We start from the raw sequence: 14,354 nt of genomic DNA, 5'->3' as shown, positions 1-14,354 counted from the left end.
CTCAGCACTGACCCTCCGACAGTGCGGCACTCCCTCAGCACTGACCCTCCCACAGCGCCCGCTCCCTCCATACTGATATTGAGAGTCTCTCACCAATTTCTGAACAACGCCTGAAAAATTGACTGACGAGAGATGGAGTGGGGGTTGGCGGGGGTGCGGAGTGGGTGCTGCAAAGGATCATAGGAAGAGTCTTGTCTCCGAGCAGATGGAGAATGTTCTGGAATGATTCCGGTGCCGTTCCGAACCGTGTGTCTGGCCGGGTGCTGGGAAGTTGCAGAGTTGAGCAGAGGGACAGAGAATTCCAGAGATTCCATGCCTGGCCACACACATCTGGTCTCCGTCTCTTCACAGCACGTCCCGTGGGGGGAGGGGGTGAGTGAAGGGAGAGCTTGTAAGCCGTGGGAAGAGAGCAGCCTTTGACCTTGAGGAGTGAGCCACACTTCCCTCAGGGAGAGCCGGCCCTAGCAGGGAAAGCTAGACCAGCGGGAGGCAGGAGTTACATCTTGAATGGTTCACTCTTTGAAAAACAAGTTCCTCTCTCGGTCTCTGCTCCTCCACCACGCTCCTTCAACTCCAGCACGACTGCTCGCATGTCCTGCTGTGTCAAGTTTCATTTGGCGTTCTGCCCTCCAACCCAAGTTGGAACCTGTCCGGGAGGCCATGCCACAAACCTCCTCACTGCTTTGCCCTTTCCCTGACCTCCACGTCAAGCAGCTGACCCAAGACATTCCCCTCCACAACCCTCGCCAACACCTGTGGGAGCCAGCCTCTCAGCACAGCTCTGCCATATTGGATCTAGGAACGTGGCCAATTTCAACCTCAATTCCATGTTCCTGGCCTTGCTAAATTGTCCCGTAGTGTCCAGGGATGTGAAGGTTAGGTTGGATTGGCCATGCTAAATTGTCCCATAGTGCCCAGGGATGTGCAGGTTAGGGTGGATTGGCCATGCTAAATTGTCTCATAGTGCCAAGGGATGTACAGGCTAGTGTGGATTTGCCATGCAAAATTGTCCCATAGTGCCAAGGGATGTGCAGGTTAGTGTGGATTGGCCATGCTAAATTGTCCCATAGTGCCCAGGGATGTGCAGGTTAGGATGGATTGGTCAGGCTAAATTGTCCCGTAGTGCCAGGGATGTGCAGGTTCGGGTGGGTTGGCCGTGCTATATTGTCCTGTAGTGCCCAGGGATGTGCAGGTTAGGGTGGATTGGCCATGCTAAATTGTCCTGTAGTGTCCAAGGATATGTAGATTGGGTGCATTTGTCAGGGGTAAACGTAGTGGAATGGGTCTGGGTAGGTTACAGCTCGGAGGGTTGGTGTGGACTTGTTGGGCCGAAGGGCCTGTTTCCATACTGTAGGGATTCTATGATTAATATATGAATGGTTTCAAGGAGGAGTAGGATTGAGACCTCAGGACCAAAGGGTAACAGGATGATGCTGTTGAATGGAGGAGCATGCTTGAAGGGCCAAATAGCCTGTTTTTTAGGTCTCCACGGCCTGACCAATGCCCCTTTTGGAACAGTACAGAGGGATAACGGCCAAATGCTGGTAAATAGAATACAATTTGGGATCTCTGGGTCAGCATGGATGAGTTGGACTGAAGGGTGTGCTTACTTGTTGGTCATCTCTATGACTTACCACTGGAACAGTCGTGCCCTCGCCAGTTGGGCGCACACTGGCACCGGTCAGGGCTGAGACATCGGCCGTGCACACATTCCTGGGCGCATTGAGCTGGAGAGAGAGGGGCACAGAACTGAACCTTCCAGCAAACAATTGACTATATCCTTTAGTGACGCCCCTCCCTTCGTTATCCATTCCACCCACCCACCCCCACATTTTCTTTTGTTTGGGCTTGGAGGTAGTTTATCCCTCCACCAACCCCACCCCCCCTTCCCAGGAAACATTCGCAGGATCTTGCTGAGCAAGATCCTCCAGCTGCAAGAGAGCCCTAGCGCCGCTTCCAGGTCAGGGAAAGATCCCCGACGCTTGAGTGTACAATGAGACGCCGATTGGGAAGGATGGGGCGGGGGGGTGGGGAAGAATGGGGGGACATTGAACCCTCCCCCACCCCATTTCAAGTCCTTTTGTCCCTTGACTGGGTGGGTACCGGTTAAAGAACAGGGATGAGGAGCAGTGCAGTCTGGCAGGGCAGGAGGTGGGATTGATTTAGCTGACCCGGCTTTCAACCAAAAGAAAAAGAAAATAAACTTGACGATCTGGGGTCTCCTCATGAAGCTTCCCCCCTTGGGATCTTGCTGTGCGCACCTCCGAAATTATGACATCCTTGGAAGAAAAGGAAGCACTTTACTGGCTGCAAGAAGGTGGGAGGGAGCAGATTCAACAGGAGCTTTCAAAAGGAAGTGGGGGAGATTCGGGAAAGATCTGCAGGAGACATTGGGGCTGAGGGGAGGTGTGTGGGGGAGCATGGGAATATTTAGAGAATTTTTTTTCATGGAACTAGCAGGACCTGATGGCCTGAGTGACCTCCTTTCTGCCAGTCTGTGAAGTAGGCAAGGCAGGCAATCGCTCATGACATCAAACACGGCCTCCAGGCACCATCTGAGCAGCTTCAAGTTCAAGGGTCAGCGGAGGGCAGGATTACAATAGAAAAAGGGAAGGAAGGGAAGGGTGACCCTGTGCACACCAAGCATCAACCTCCACCTTCCCTCAAACAGTCGCCATCTTCTCTAGTCATCAACACCTCAGTGATCATGTCAATGGAAGATGGTGAGGGCAGCCATTTTGAAACACCAGCCTGCTGTGAGACGAGGCCAGGGTTTGATCGCGAGGCCGGGCCTTGACTGTTCCAGATGCCTACAGCCCCCACTGCCCGCATTTCGACAGTTTGGTTGTTTTTCATGTGAGGGAGATGTGTAGACGAGATGGAAAACTTTGGCTTTGAGATTTTCAGTGAGTGCGGCATGTGGGAACACTCACTGGGGCCATGATCTTGTTGTCTCACTCTCTTGGCTTACCCTCTCTGAGGCCTGACCTTTCCCGCTCAGGCATTGCTGAGGCCTCACACACACTGAGCTGGGAACAACACACTTACTATATGGCATCTTCTCCATCACTCTCTCTCTCTTTTTTCTGTCATCTTTCTCTCAAATTTTCTTTCCCTCCTTACATCTCAGTCTCTCTCTCTCGCTGTCTCTCTGCCTCTTTTTCTGTCCCCCCTCTCTGTATCCCTGTGTCTGTCCCTTGCTCACACTCACTCTTTTTCTTCCATATTTCTTTCGCTCTCTTTCAGTATCTCTTTGTCTCTCTCTCTCTCTCAGACGCAGTCAGTATCTCTCGCTTGATCTGTCAACCCATCCTTCTCTCCGTATTTCTTTATGTATTACACTATTTCTATCCTCTATCTCTGCCTGTCTGTTCATTTCTCAAGTGTGACTCTCTTTTGCTCTCATTCTGGCTGTCTCTAACTCTGTGTCTGCCTCTAATTCTCTATCTCTCTCTCTCTCTCTGTCTTTTTGCACCCCTCCAACCTCTGTTTTTCTCTCTCTCGAAACCCCCTTTCTAATTCTCTCATTCGATATCTCTCTCTATATCTCTCTCTCTCTCTGTGTGCCTTTCCCTCTCTATGTCTCCTTCGAACCCCTCTCTGATACTCTTTCCCTAGCTCTCCTTCTGTAAATCTCTCACCGTGACACACTCTCCGTCACTCTGTTTTCCTTCTATCTATATCTGTACTTATCTCTGTTTGCACCCATCCTGCAGTTTCTCTCTGTGTCTCTCTCTAACTCACTCTCTTTCTCTGTTCCTAATCACACCCTCCTCAACTCTCCCCTTTTTCTCTCCCCCGTTCCCCTCTCTGTCCCCCGCCTCTGTGTCCATCAGGGATCCCTGTTAAAGGGCTGTCTGTCTGTGTCCATCTCTCTCTCTCTCTCTCTCTCTCTCAGGGACTCTTGTTAAAGAGGGAGTCTCTCTTTCTCTCTCTCTCTCTGTCTAGGACCCCTGTTAAAGAGGGAGTCTCTCTCTCTCTCTGTGTCAGGGACCCCTGTTAAAGAGGGAGTCTTTCTATCCATCTCTCTCTCTCTCTCTCTCTGTCAGGGGACTCTTGTTAAAGAGGGAGTCTCATACTCTCTCTATCTCTCTCTGTCAGAGACCCCTGTTAAAGATGAAGTCTCTCTCTTTCTGTCAAGGACCTTGTTAAAGAGGGAGTCTCTCTTACTCTCTCTCTCTATATATCAGGGATCCATGGTTAAAGAGGGAATCGCTCTCTCTCCCTCTCTGTCTGTCTCGCTCTATATCAGGTACCCCTGTTAAAGAGGAAGTCTCTCTCTCTCTCACTCTCTGTCAGAGACCTTGTTAAAGAGGGAATCTCTCTCTCTCCCTCTCTGTCTGTCTCACTCTATATCAGGGACCCCTGTTAAAGAGGAAGTCTCTCTCTCTGTCAGGGACCCCTGTTAAAGTGGGAATCTGTTTTCCTCTCTCTCTCTCTCTCTGTCAGGGACCCCTGTTAAAGTGGGAGTCTCTCTCTCTCTTTATCTGTCAGGCACCCTTGTTAAAGAGGGAGTCTCTCTCTCTCTCTCTCTGTCAGGGACCCCTGTTAAAAGGGAGTCTCTCTCTCTCCCTCTCTCTTCCCTCCCCTCTCTCTCTCTGTCTGTCAGGGTCCCTTGTTAAAGAGGGAGTCTCTCTCTCTCTCTCTCTTTATCTGTCAGGCACCCTTGTTAAAGAGGGAGTCTCTCTCTCTCTCTCTCTCTCTCTGTCAGGGACCCCTGTTAAAGTGGGAGTCTCTCTCTCTCTTTATCTGTCAGGCACCCTTGTTAAAAAGGGAGTCTCTCTCTCTCTCTCTCTGTCAGGGACCCCTGTTAAAGAGGGAGTCTCTCTCTCTCTCTCTGTCTGTCAGGGACCCCTGTTAAAAGGGAGTCTCTCTCTCTCCCTCTCTCTTCCCTCCCCTCTCTCTGTCTGTCAGGGTCCCTTGTTAAAGAGGGAGTCTCTCTCTCTCTCTCTGTCAGGGACCCTTGTTAAAGTGGGAGTCTCTCTCTCTCTCTCTCTCTCTGTCAGGGACCCTTGTTAAAGTGGGAGTCTCTCTCTCTCTCTCTCTCTCTCTGTGTCAGGGACCCCTGTTAAAAGAGGGAGTCTCTCTCTCTCTCTGTTTGTCCATCAGGGAGTCCTATGAAAGATGGAGCCTCTCTATCTTCCCCCCCTCTCTCGCTCTCTTTCTCTCTCGGGATGCTTGTTGAACAAGGAATCTCTCTCTCTTCGTCGGGGGTCCAGCCTACACCACCATCTGTCCCAGCTGAAGTTCCCAGCTCAAGCACGAACTGACAGGGGATCACCAGGGACCTACGTTTCCGCATTTCGACTGGCTCTGTTCCCTGAAGAGAGCCCGGGCCTGTGTTCACCGGGCGTTTTGAAGAATGAGGGGGAGAATCTCTTGGAAACCAGCAAAATTCTAAAAGGACTAGGCACGGGGAAGGGAGGATGGATGTTTCTGCTGACCCAGGAGGGAGTGGTGTCAACCAGGGGGTCACAGTCGAGGGGGAGAAATATCTACACCAAAGAGTGGGGGGAGCTTGTGGGAGTGTCTCCCACAGAAAGCGATCAAGACTCATACACTGAATGTTTGCAAGAAGGATTTGGGTATAGATCCCAGGACTAAAGTGATCAAAGCAGGAACAGGGGATTGAATTGGACAATCAGCCACTGAATGGTGGAGAAGATGGAAGGGCCGAATGGTCAACTCCTGCTCCCATATTCTAGGGACTCTGCCAACGTAGCAATGGGTTCATCCTTGGCACTGCCCGTCTGGACAACACCTGTCTCTCTCCACACCCCACTGCCCAGCTCATGGGGAGCAATGCCATGAGACCATTCGGCCCCCATTGTACAACCCTGTCCCTCAAGCAGATCACGGCACTAACACCCTTGCCTCAACACCCACTTCTGGCTCCCTCGATCAGCTGTAAAAGATCCGGCTACTCACGCACGCAGAGACCCCGACTCTCGTAGTATCCGTGGCAGCAGTGCGCTCGCTTGCGATACTCGGTCTGCACCCCCACGCGGTAAGTCACACGGTAGCTGATCCTGCAACGGAAGGCGAGAGAGTGGGAAATGGCCAAATCCGTGGTTGGTTTTAGACCACGGACCACAAACGAGAATAGGGTGGCCGCCGCTTAAGAAAAAAGTAAGGAAGGGGCTTTGGGAGACATATGACTGCCCTCCGTGCAACTTTCCGGGGACATCAAAGCCAATCACAGTGGCTCAATTTGACATGGTTTCAGGAGAGCTCAGCCTAGCAACAGCGCTCTGATTGGCCAGGCCGCAGGTCGATTCACAGGATGTGGGCGTCGCTGGTGAGGTCAGCATGTATTTTCATCCCTCATCGGCCAGGGGGCGTTAAAGAATCAACCACGTCGCCATGGGGGTGGTCTGGAGTCACGTGTAGGCCCACATCTGGTAAAGGTCACCCCAACTGTGAACCCCAACAGGGTGTTTTTAGCTGACAATTGAGAGTATTGCAATCGCCCTGTGGCCCCAGAATGTTGACTGGGGGGACCGGCCTGGATAATACCAGCCCAAGTGACAAAGGCAATGAGAAAAGATCCGGCAACCAATCGGGCAGCACAGTGGCTCAGTGGTTGCACCACTACCTCACGGCACCAGGGACCCGGGTTTGATTCCACCCTCAGTACAAGTGTCTGTATGGAGTTTGCACATTCTCCCCCCATGCTTGCGCGGGTTAACTCAGGGTGCTCCGGTTTCCTCCCAAAATCCAAAGATGTGCCGTTTAGGGTGGATTGGTCATGCTAAATTCCCCCTTGTGTCCAGGGATGTGCAGGTTAGGGTGGATTGGCCATGCTAAAGTGTCCCATAGGGCCCAGGGATGTGCAGGTTAGGGTGGATTGGCCATGCTAAAGTGTCCCATAGTGTCCAGGGATGTGCAGGTTAGGGTGGATTGGCCATGCTAAATTGTCCCATATTGCCCAGGGATGTGTAGGTTAAGTGCATTAGTCAGGGGTAAATGTAGAGTGATAGGGTAGGGGAATGGGTCTGGGTGGATTATTCTTCAGAGGGTTGGTATGGATTTGTTGGGCTGAAGGGCCTGCTTCTATACTGTAGGGAGTCTACAATTCATAACCTGTAAACCAAACAGTGACCATCACTGGGTGGGGAGGACGCTACCCTGCGTCAAGATGTATTTAATCCCCTCGACCGAACGCATCCGAGAGATCTTGTGGGATCTTGCTGTGAGCGGATGGGTTGCCGAGTCTCCTGACTCGCAGGTGGCATCCAAATGACAAGGCGGCAAAGTAGTTAGCAGACGCTCTGAAGCGGGGCCGCACATCGTGTCTGACCAGAGGAGGATGGGGAAGGAGGGGGCACTGAAGCCTCACAACTAGGCCGCAACCAGGCCTCTTGCTCTCACTTGTGTCTGGTGCACCTGAAGCGGCTCCTGGGGTCGTCGCAGTCCTCCTTGTAGGGCTCGTCGTGTGGCGTCAGCAAAGCCTCCTGCTTGGTGACTGAGTAGCTGAAAAGTGGTGGGGGGGGGATGGAAGAGAGAGAGAGAGGAGCAGGTTGTTAATTGACCGACAGTTGCTAGGCGACCCTCCAGGCCCGGGCCTGGTTCTTCAGCGGCTGAAGGTTCCTCGGTAGCTCCTGGGATGAAAAGAAATCTCTTGGCAGGAACTTGGTGCTGTTGCCATGTACCTGCTGCTGCCCTTGTCCTTCCAGGCGGGTTCAGAGGTCATGGATTTGAAAGGTATTGGTCCCTTTCCCTCTGCACTCCCACCTCTGATACTCCTCAAGCCCCAACCTTCTCCCACTCGCACATACTCCTTCACCCAATCCCTCCACCACCCCACTGTCAGTTCCCCTCCCTCCTCCTGCCAACCACGACGCCGTCTACTTGACCTCTCACCTTTCCCAGCGGCTGCACACGTTAGGGTCACTTGGATTCAAAGGGCAGGCCGGTAGGAGGAGGCTGCAGAGCAGGAGGACCTCGGGCAACATGCACAATGGCTTCATCCTGAAAGGGAAACACACAGAGATGAGAGAGTCAAATACCAAACGCAGAAACATGGAGAGTAGGAGCGGGGAGCATTTGGCTGCTCGAAACTGCTCTCCCGTTCGATGGGATTGTGGCTGATCATCCAACTCAGTCCCCACTTTGATCCCTTTAGTCCCAACATCTCCATCCAACTCCTTCTCAAAAACATTCCATGTCCTCGGCTTTCTGTGGGAGAGAATCCCACAGGTACCCCCTCCCCACTCTCACGGTGAAGACATTTCTCCCCATCTCAGTCCCACTCCGTCCCATTCAGACTATGACCACCCCCATGGTTCTGGACTCCCCCTCCCGGATCATGGGGAACATCCTTCCTGCCTTACCCGCTGTCTGGGCCTGTTAGAATTTGAGAGGTTTGGGAGTTAGTGGGTGTGTACATTAGTGTGTGTACGAGAGAGAGTCTGAGAGTGTGCGTGTCAGAGAGAGAGTCTGTGAAAGTGTGTGTAAGAGAGTGTGTGTGTGAGAGTGTGTGTAAGAGAGAGTGTGTGTGAGAGTGTGTGTAAGAGAGAGTGTGTGTGAGAGAGACAGTCTGTGAGTGTGTGTGTGCGCGAGACAGACAGCCTGTGAGTGTGTGTGTGCGCGCGAGACAGACAGCCTGTGAGTGTGTGTGTGCGCGAGACAGACAGCCTGTGAGTGTGTGTGTGCGCGAGACAGACAGCCTGTGAGTGTGTGTGTGCGCGAGACAGACAGCCTGTGAGTGTGTGTGTGCGCGAGACAGACAGCCTGTGAGTGTGTGTGTGCGCGAGACAGACAGCCTGTGAGTGTGTGTGTGCGCGAGACAGACAGCCTGTGAGTGTGTGTGTGCGCGAGACAGACAGCCTGTGAGTGTGTGTGTGCGCGAGACAGACAGCCTGTGAGTGTGTGTGTGCGCGAGACAGACAGCCTGTGAGTGTGTGTGTGCGCGAGACAGACAGCCTGTGAGTGTGTGTGTGCGCGAGACAGACAGCCTGTGAGTGTGTGTGTGCGCGAGACAGACAGCCTGTGAGTGTGTGTGTGCGCGAGACAGACAGCCTGTGAGTGTGTGTGTGCGCGAGACAGACAGCCTGTGAGTGTGTGTGTGCGCGAGACAGACAGCCTGTGAGTGTGTGTGTGCGCGAGACAGACAGCCTGTGAGTGTGTGTGTGCGCGAGACAGACAGCCTGTGAGTGTGTGTGTGCGCGAGACAGACAGCCTGTGAGTGTGTGTGTGCGCGAGACAGACAGCCTGTGAGTGTGTGTGTGCGCGAGACAGACAGCCTGTGAGTGTGTGTGTGCGCGAGACAGACAGCCTGTGAGTGTGTGTGTGCGCGAGACAGACAGCCTGTGAGTGTGTGTGTGCGCGAGACAGACAGCCTGTGAGTGTGTGTGTGCGCGAGACAGACAGCCTGTGAGTGTGTGTGTGCGCGAGACAGACAGCCTGTGAGTGTGTGTGTGCGCGAGACAGACAGCCTGTGAGTGTGTGTGTGCGCGAGACAGACAGCCTGTGAGTGTGTGTGTGCGCGAGACAGACAGCCTGTGAGTGTGTGTGTGCGCGAGACAGACAGCCTGTGAGTGTGTGTGTGCGCGAGACAGACAGCCTGTGAGTGTGTGTGTGCGCGAGACAGACAGCCTGTGAGTGTGTGTGTGCGCGAGACAGACAGCCTGTGAGTGTGTGTGTGCGCGAGACAGACAGCCTGTGAGTGTGTGTGTGCGCGAGACAGACAGCCTGTGAGTGTGTGTGTGCGCGAGACAGACAGCCTGTGAGTGTGTGTGTGCGCGAGACAGACAGCCTGTGAGTGTGTGTGTGCGCGAGACAGACAGCCTGTGAGTGTGTGTGTGCGCGAGACAGACAGCCTGTGAGTGTGTGTGTGCGCGAGACAGACAGCCTGTGAGTGTGTGTGTGCGCGAGACAGACAGCCTGTGAGTGTGTGTGTGCGCGAGACAGACAGCCTGTGAGTGTGTGTGTGCGCGAGACAGACAGCCTGTGAGTGTGTGTGTGCGCGAGACAGACAGCCTGTGAGTGTGTGTGTGCGCGAGACAGACAGCCTGTGAGTGTGTGTGTGCGCGAGACAGACAGCCTGTGAGTGTGTGTGTGCGCGAGACAGACAGCCTGTGAGTGTGTGTGTGCGCGAGACAGACAGCCTGTGAGTGTGTGTGTGCGCGAGACAGACAGCCTGTGAGTGTGTGTGTGCGCGAGACAGACAGCCTGTGAGTGTGTGTGTGCGCGAGACAGACAGCCTGTGAGTGTGTGTGTGCGCGAGACAGACAGCCTGTGAGTGTGTGTGTGCGCGAGACAGACAGCCTGTGAGTGTGTGTGTGCGCGAGACAGACAGCCTGTGAGTGTGTGTGTGCGCGAGACAGACAGCCTGTGAGTGTGTGTGTGCGCGAGACAGACAGCCTGTGAGTGTGTGTGTGCGCGAGACAGACAGCCTGTGAGTGTGTGTGTGCGCGAGACAGACAGCCTGTGAGTGTGTGTGTGCGCGAGACAGACAGCCTGTGAGTGTGTGTGTGCGCGAGACAGACAGCCTGTGAGTGTGTGTGTGCGCGAGACAGACAGCCTGTGAGTGTGTGTGTGCGCGAGACAGACAGCCTGTGAGTGTGTGTGTGCGCGAGACAGACAGCCTGTGAGTGTGTGTGTGCGCGAGACAGACAGCCTGTGAGTGTGTGTGTGCGCGAGACAGACAGCCTGTGAGTGTGTGTGTGCGCGAGACAGACAGCCTGTGAGTGTGTGTGTGCGCGAGACAGACAGCCTGTGAGTGTGTGTGTGCGCGAGACAGACAGCCTGTGAGTGTGTGTGTGCGCGAGACAGACAGCCTGTGAGTGTGTGTGTGCGCGAGACAGACAGCCTGTGAGTGTGTGTGTGCGCGAGACAGACAGCCTGTGAGTGTGTGTGTGCGCGAGACAGACAGCCTGTGAGTGTGTGTGTGCGCGAGACAGACAGCCTGTGAGTGTGTGTGTGCGCGAGACAGACAGCCTGTGAGTGTGTGTGTGCGCGAGACAGACAGCCTGTGAGTGTGTGTGTGCGCGAGACAGACAGCCTGTGAGTGTGTGTGTGCGCGAGACAGACAGCCTGTGAGTGTGTGTGTGCGCGAGACAGACAGCCTGTGAGTGTGTTGACAGAGACAGGGAGGGGGGTCAGGGCTGGAGGGGGGTGACAGATAGGGAGGGGATGTAGGGGCTGGAGGAGGTGACAGAGACAGGGAAGCGTGGAAGGGGCTGGAGGAGATTACAGAGATAGGGATGTCGGGTCTGGAGGTGTTAAGGGATAGGGAGGGGGTGATCTGAGGAGGTTTTCCCTCACCTCTCAGCCTTCCTGGGTTCCTGATCCTCTCTGGACAGAGAGTGGACCGTTTGGGCGTCCGTCTCTCAGATCGGACTCCTGGAAAAACAACAGTGTGGAGAGTTTGGGAACGAACAGGAAACTGTCAGCTCTGGGCCCAGCTCCTGCCAGTTCCCCTGTTGGGAAATGAGCAATTCGCAGCCCTGGGCTCCGTGTGCCGATAAGATAGAGGACGTTTCCTTCACTCTTAGCCTGCATATGGCAATGAATCATCACCTCAGCTCGACAGCTTCCCATCTCCCCCTACCCAACTACAGACTGCACAACAGATGGCCATTCAATGCAGAGGCTGTGTTCTGCCTCTGTCCACACAGCCACCCAGTCAGGTCCATTGCTGTCCCACTCTCTGCCCCAATAGGTGTGTGTGTGTGTGTGTGTGTTTGAATGTGTAAGTATGTGTATATATGTGTATTTGAGTGTGTGTGTATATATATCTGTGTATTTGAGTGTGTGTGTATATCTATGTATTTGAGTGTGTGTGTATATCTGTGTATTTGAGTGCGTGTGTGTATATCTATGTATTTGAGTGTGTGTATATTTGTGTATTTGAGTGTGTGTGTGTTTTTACACTAAGTAACATGTAGACTCTCGATCCTTCCTGTTTGGGCAATGAATTCCAATCTGAGACTCGCCGGGGAAATGAGTCACATTCCAAGTGATTCTTCAAATGGATCCTCTGAGGATTGAGGGATCTCCGGAGGGTTAAGGAATTTCCCGAGGATGAAAGGATTGCCATTTGTTGAGTTTTTGATTCAAACTGATCCTGGGGCATGTATGAGAGCGACTCTCAATCCGTGACACACAGACCCCTCCCAAGAGGGTCCACATCCTTCAATGAGTGAGGGACTGAGGGTGTTTGGGATAGTGAGGTACGGAGGGAGACTCCAGTTCATGAGTAGATTGAGGGAGTCTTAGAGATGTACAGCATGAGAAACAGACCCTTCGGTCCAAATCGTCCATGCCGACCAGATATCCCAACCTAATCTGGTCCCATTTGCCAGCACTTGGCCCATATCCCTCCAAACCCTTCCTATTCACGCCCCCATCCAAATGCCTTTTAAATGTTGTCATTGTACCAGCCTCCACCACTTCCTCTGGCAGCTCATTCCATACATGTACCACCTTCTGTGTGAAGTTGCCCCTCAGGTCCCTTTTAAATCTTTCTGCCCTCACCTTAAACCTATGCCCTGCTCGTTCAGGACTCCCCCACCCCAGGGAAAAGACCTTGTCTGTTTATCCTACCCATGATCCTCATGATTTTATAAACCTCTGTAAGGTCACCCCTCAGCCTCCGACACTCCAGGGAAAACAGCCCCAGCCTATTCAACTTCTCCCTGTAGCTCAAACTCTCCAACCCCAGCAACATCCTTGTAAATCTTTTCTGAACCCTTTCAAGTTTCACAACATCCTTCCGATAGGACAGAGACAAGATTTGCATGCAATATTCCGAAAGTGGCCTAACCAATGTCCTGTACAGCCGCAACATGACCTCCCAACTCCTGTACTCATTGCTCTGACCAATAAAGGAAAGCATACCAAACGCCTTCTTCACTATCCTATCGACCTGCGACTCTACTTTCAAGGAGCTATGAACCTGCACTCTAAGGTCTCTTTGTTCAGCAACACTCCCCAGGACCTTACCATTAAGTGTATAAGTCCTGCTCTGATTTGTCTTTCCAAAATGGAGTACCTCACATTTATCTAAATTAACCTCCATCTGCCATTCCTCAGCCCATTGGCCCATCTGATCAAGTTGCCGTTGTACTCTGAGGTAAGCTTCTTCGCTGTCCACTACACCTCCAATTTTGGTGTCATCTGCAAACTTACTAACTATACCTCCTATGTTCGCATCCAAATCTTTTATGCAGGTCGTTCTGCTATAACACACATTTCATTGATGCGATCTTGCTTTAGCGCGATTAAAAAATTGGGGGACAGCGTTTCGATTATGTGAACTTTTTAAGTGTGTTTTAATTAAACGCAATTCTGACCCCGTTAGTTCAAATGGTGCTGCTATTACACAGTTTTCTCGTGACGTGGGCTAGCACAAGAATGGAAATGAGAATAGCACGTGTGATAGCAGAACTGACTTATAAATGACAAAAAGTAGTGGACTCAGCACCGATCCTTGTGGCACACCGCTGGTCACAGGCCTCCAGTAATTGTACCAGCCTCCACCACTTCCTCTGGCAGCTCATTCCATACATGTACCACCCTCTGTCTTCTACCTTTGAGCCAGTTCTGTATCCAAATGGCTAGTTCTCCCTGTATTCCATGAGATCTAACCTTGCTAATCAGTCTCCCATGGGGAACCTTGTCGAAAGCCTTACTGAAGTCTATGTAGATCACATCTACCGCTCTGCCATCATCAATCCTTCTTCAGAAAAATCAATCAAGTTCATGAAACATGATTTCCCATGCACAAAGCCCATAGTTGACTATCCCTAATCAGTCCTTGCCTTGAGATTGTAAGGGGACAGAGGAAGTCTTGACTGAGTGAGGGGTTTGAGGGAGTTTCAAGTTAGAGAGGGCATTAAGGGAGTCTTGAGTTTTTGAGGGATTGAAGGATTTTAGTAAAATGAGAGGATTAAGGAAGTCTTGGCTAAATGAGAGGAGTTTGAGGACGTGTTAGATAAATGAGGGGATTAGATTAGATTAGGTGCCCTACAGTATGGAAAGAGGCCCTTCGGCCCAACAAGTCCACACCGAACCTCCGAAGAGTAATCCACCCAGACCCAATCCCCTACATTTACCTCTGACTAATGCACCTATCACTATGGGCAATTTAACGTGGCCAATCCACCCTAACCCTGCACATCTTGGATTGTGGGAGGAAACCGGAGCACCCAGAGGAAACCCACGCAGACATGGGGAGAATGTGCAAACTCTATGTAGGCAGGCAACCGAGGTGGGAATCGTACCCGAGTCCCTGGCACTGTGACACTCCCAGGAGGGACAATTAGATACAGAGTAAAGCTCCCTCTACAGCATCTGCTTCAGACACTCCTAGGACAGGGACAATTAGATGCAGAGTAAAGCTCCCTCTC

The 14,354-nt window shown here is 52.5% G+C and overlaps 1 protein-coding gene across 4 annotated transcripts in view; it reads right to left on the bottom strand.

Moving 5' to 3' along the window:
- LOC122548314 (multiple epidermal growth factor-like domains protein 10) overlaps window positions 1-11,400 on the bottom strand; it is a 27,099-nt gene extending 15,699 nt beyond the window's left edge. Inside the window, exons 1-5 of one of the 4 annotated variants that reach the window (XM_043686839.1) lie at window positions 11,269-11,399; window positions 7,864-7,971; window positions 7,372-7,473; window positions 5,929-6,029; window positions 1,635-1,727 (exon numbers count right to left, since the gene is read on the bottom strand). In XM_043686839.1, coding sequence (XP_043542774.1) covers window positions 1,635-1,727; window positions 5,929-6,029; window positions 7,372-7,473; window positions 7,864-7,970 — 403 coding nt within the window. In that variant the 5' untranslated portion in view covers window position 7,971; window positions 11,269-11,399. Of the gene's footprint in view, window positions 1-93; window positions 866-1,634; window positions 1,728-5,928; window positions 6,030-7,371; window positions 7,474-7,863; window positions 7,972-11,268 lie in introns of those variants that run through there. The other 3 variants (XM_043686842.1, XM_043686841.1, XM_043686843.1) reach the window with 3 other exon arrangements.
- Between the last annotated feature and the right edge of the window lie 2,954 nt (window positions 11,401-14,354).

Source organism: Chiloscyllium plagiosum, unplaced genomic scaffold, assembly GCF_004010195.1.
Source record: "Chiloscyllium plagiosum isolate BGI_BamShark_2017 unplaced genomic scaffold, ASM401019v2 scaf_60, whole genome shotgun sequence".
NCBI classification, from domain to species: Eukaryota; Metazoa; Chordata; class Chondrichthyes; order Orectolobiformes; family Hemiscylliidae; genus Chiloscyllium; species Chiloscyllium plagiosum.
This window is presented reverse-complemented; position numbering and strand designations above follow the sequence as displayed.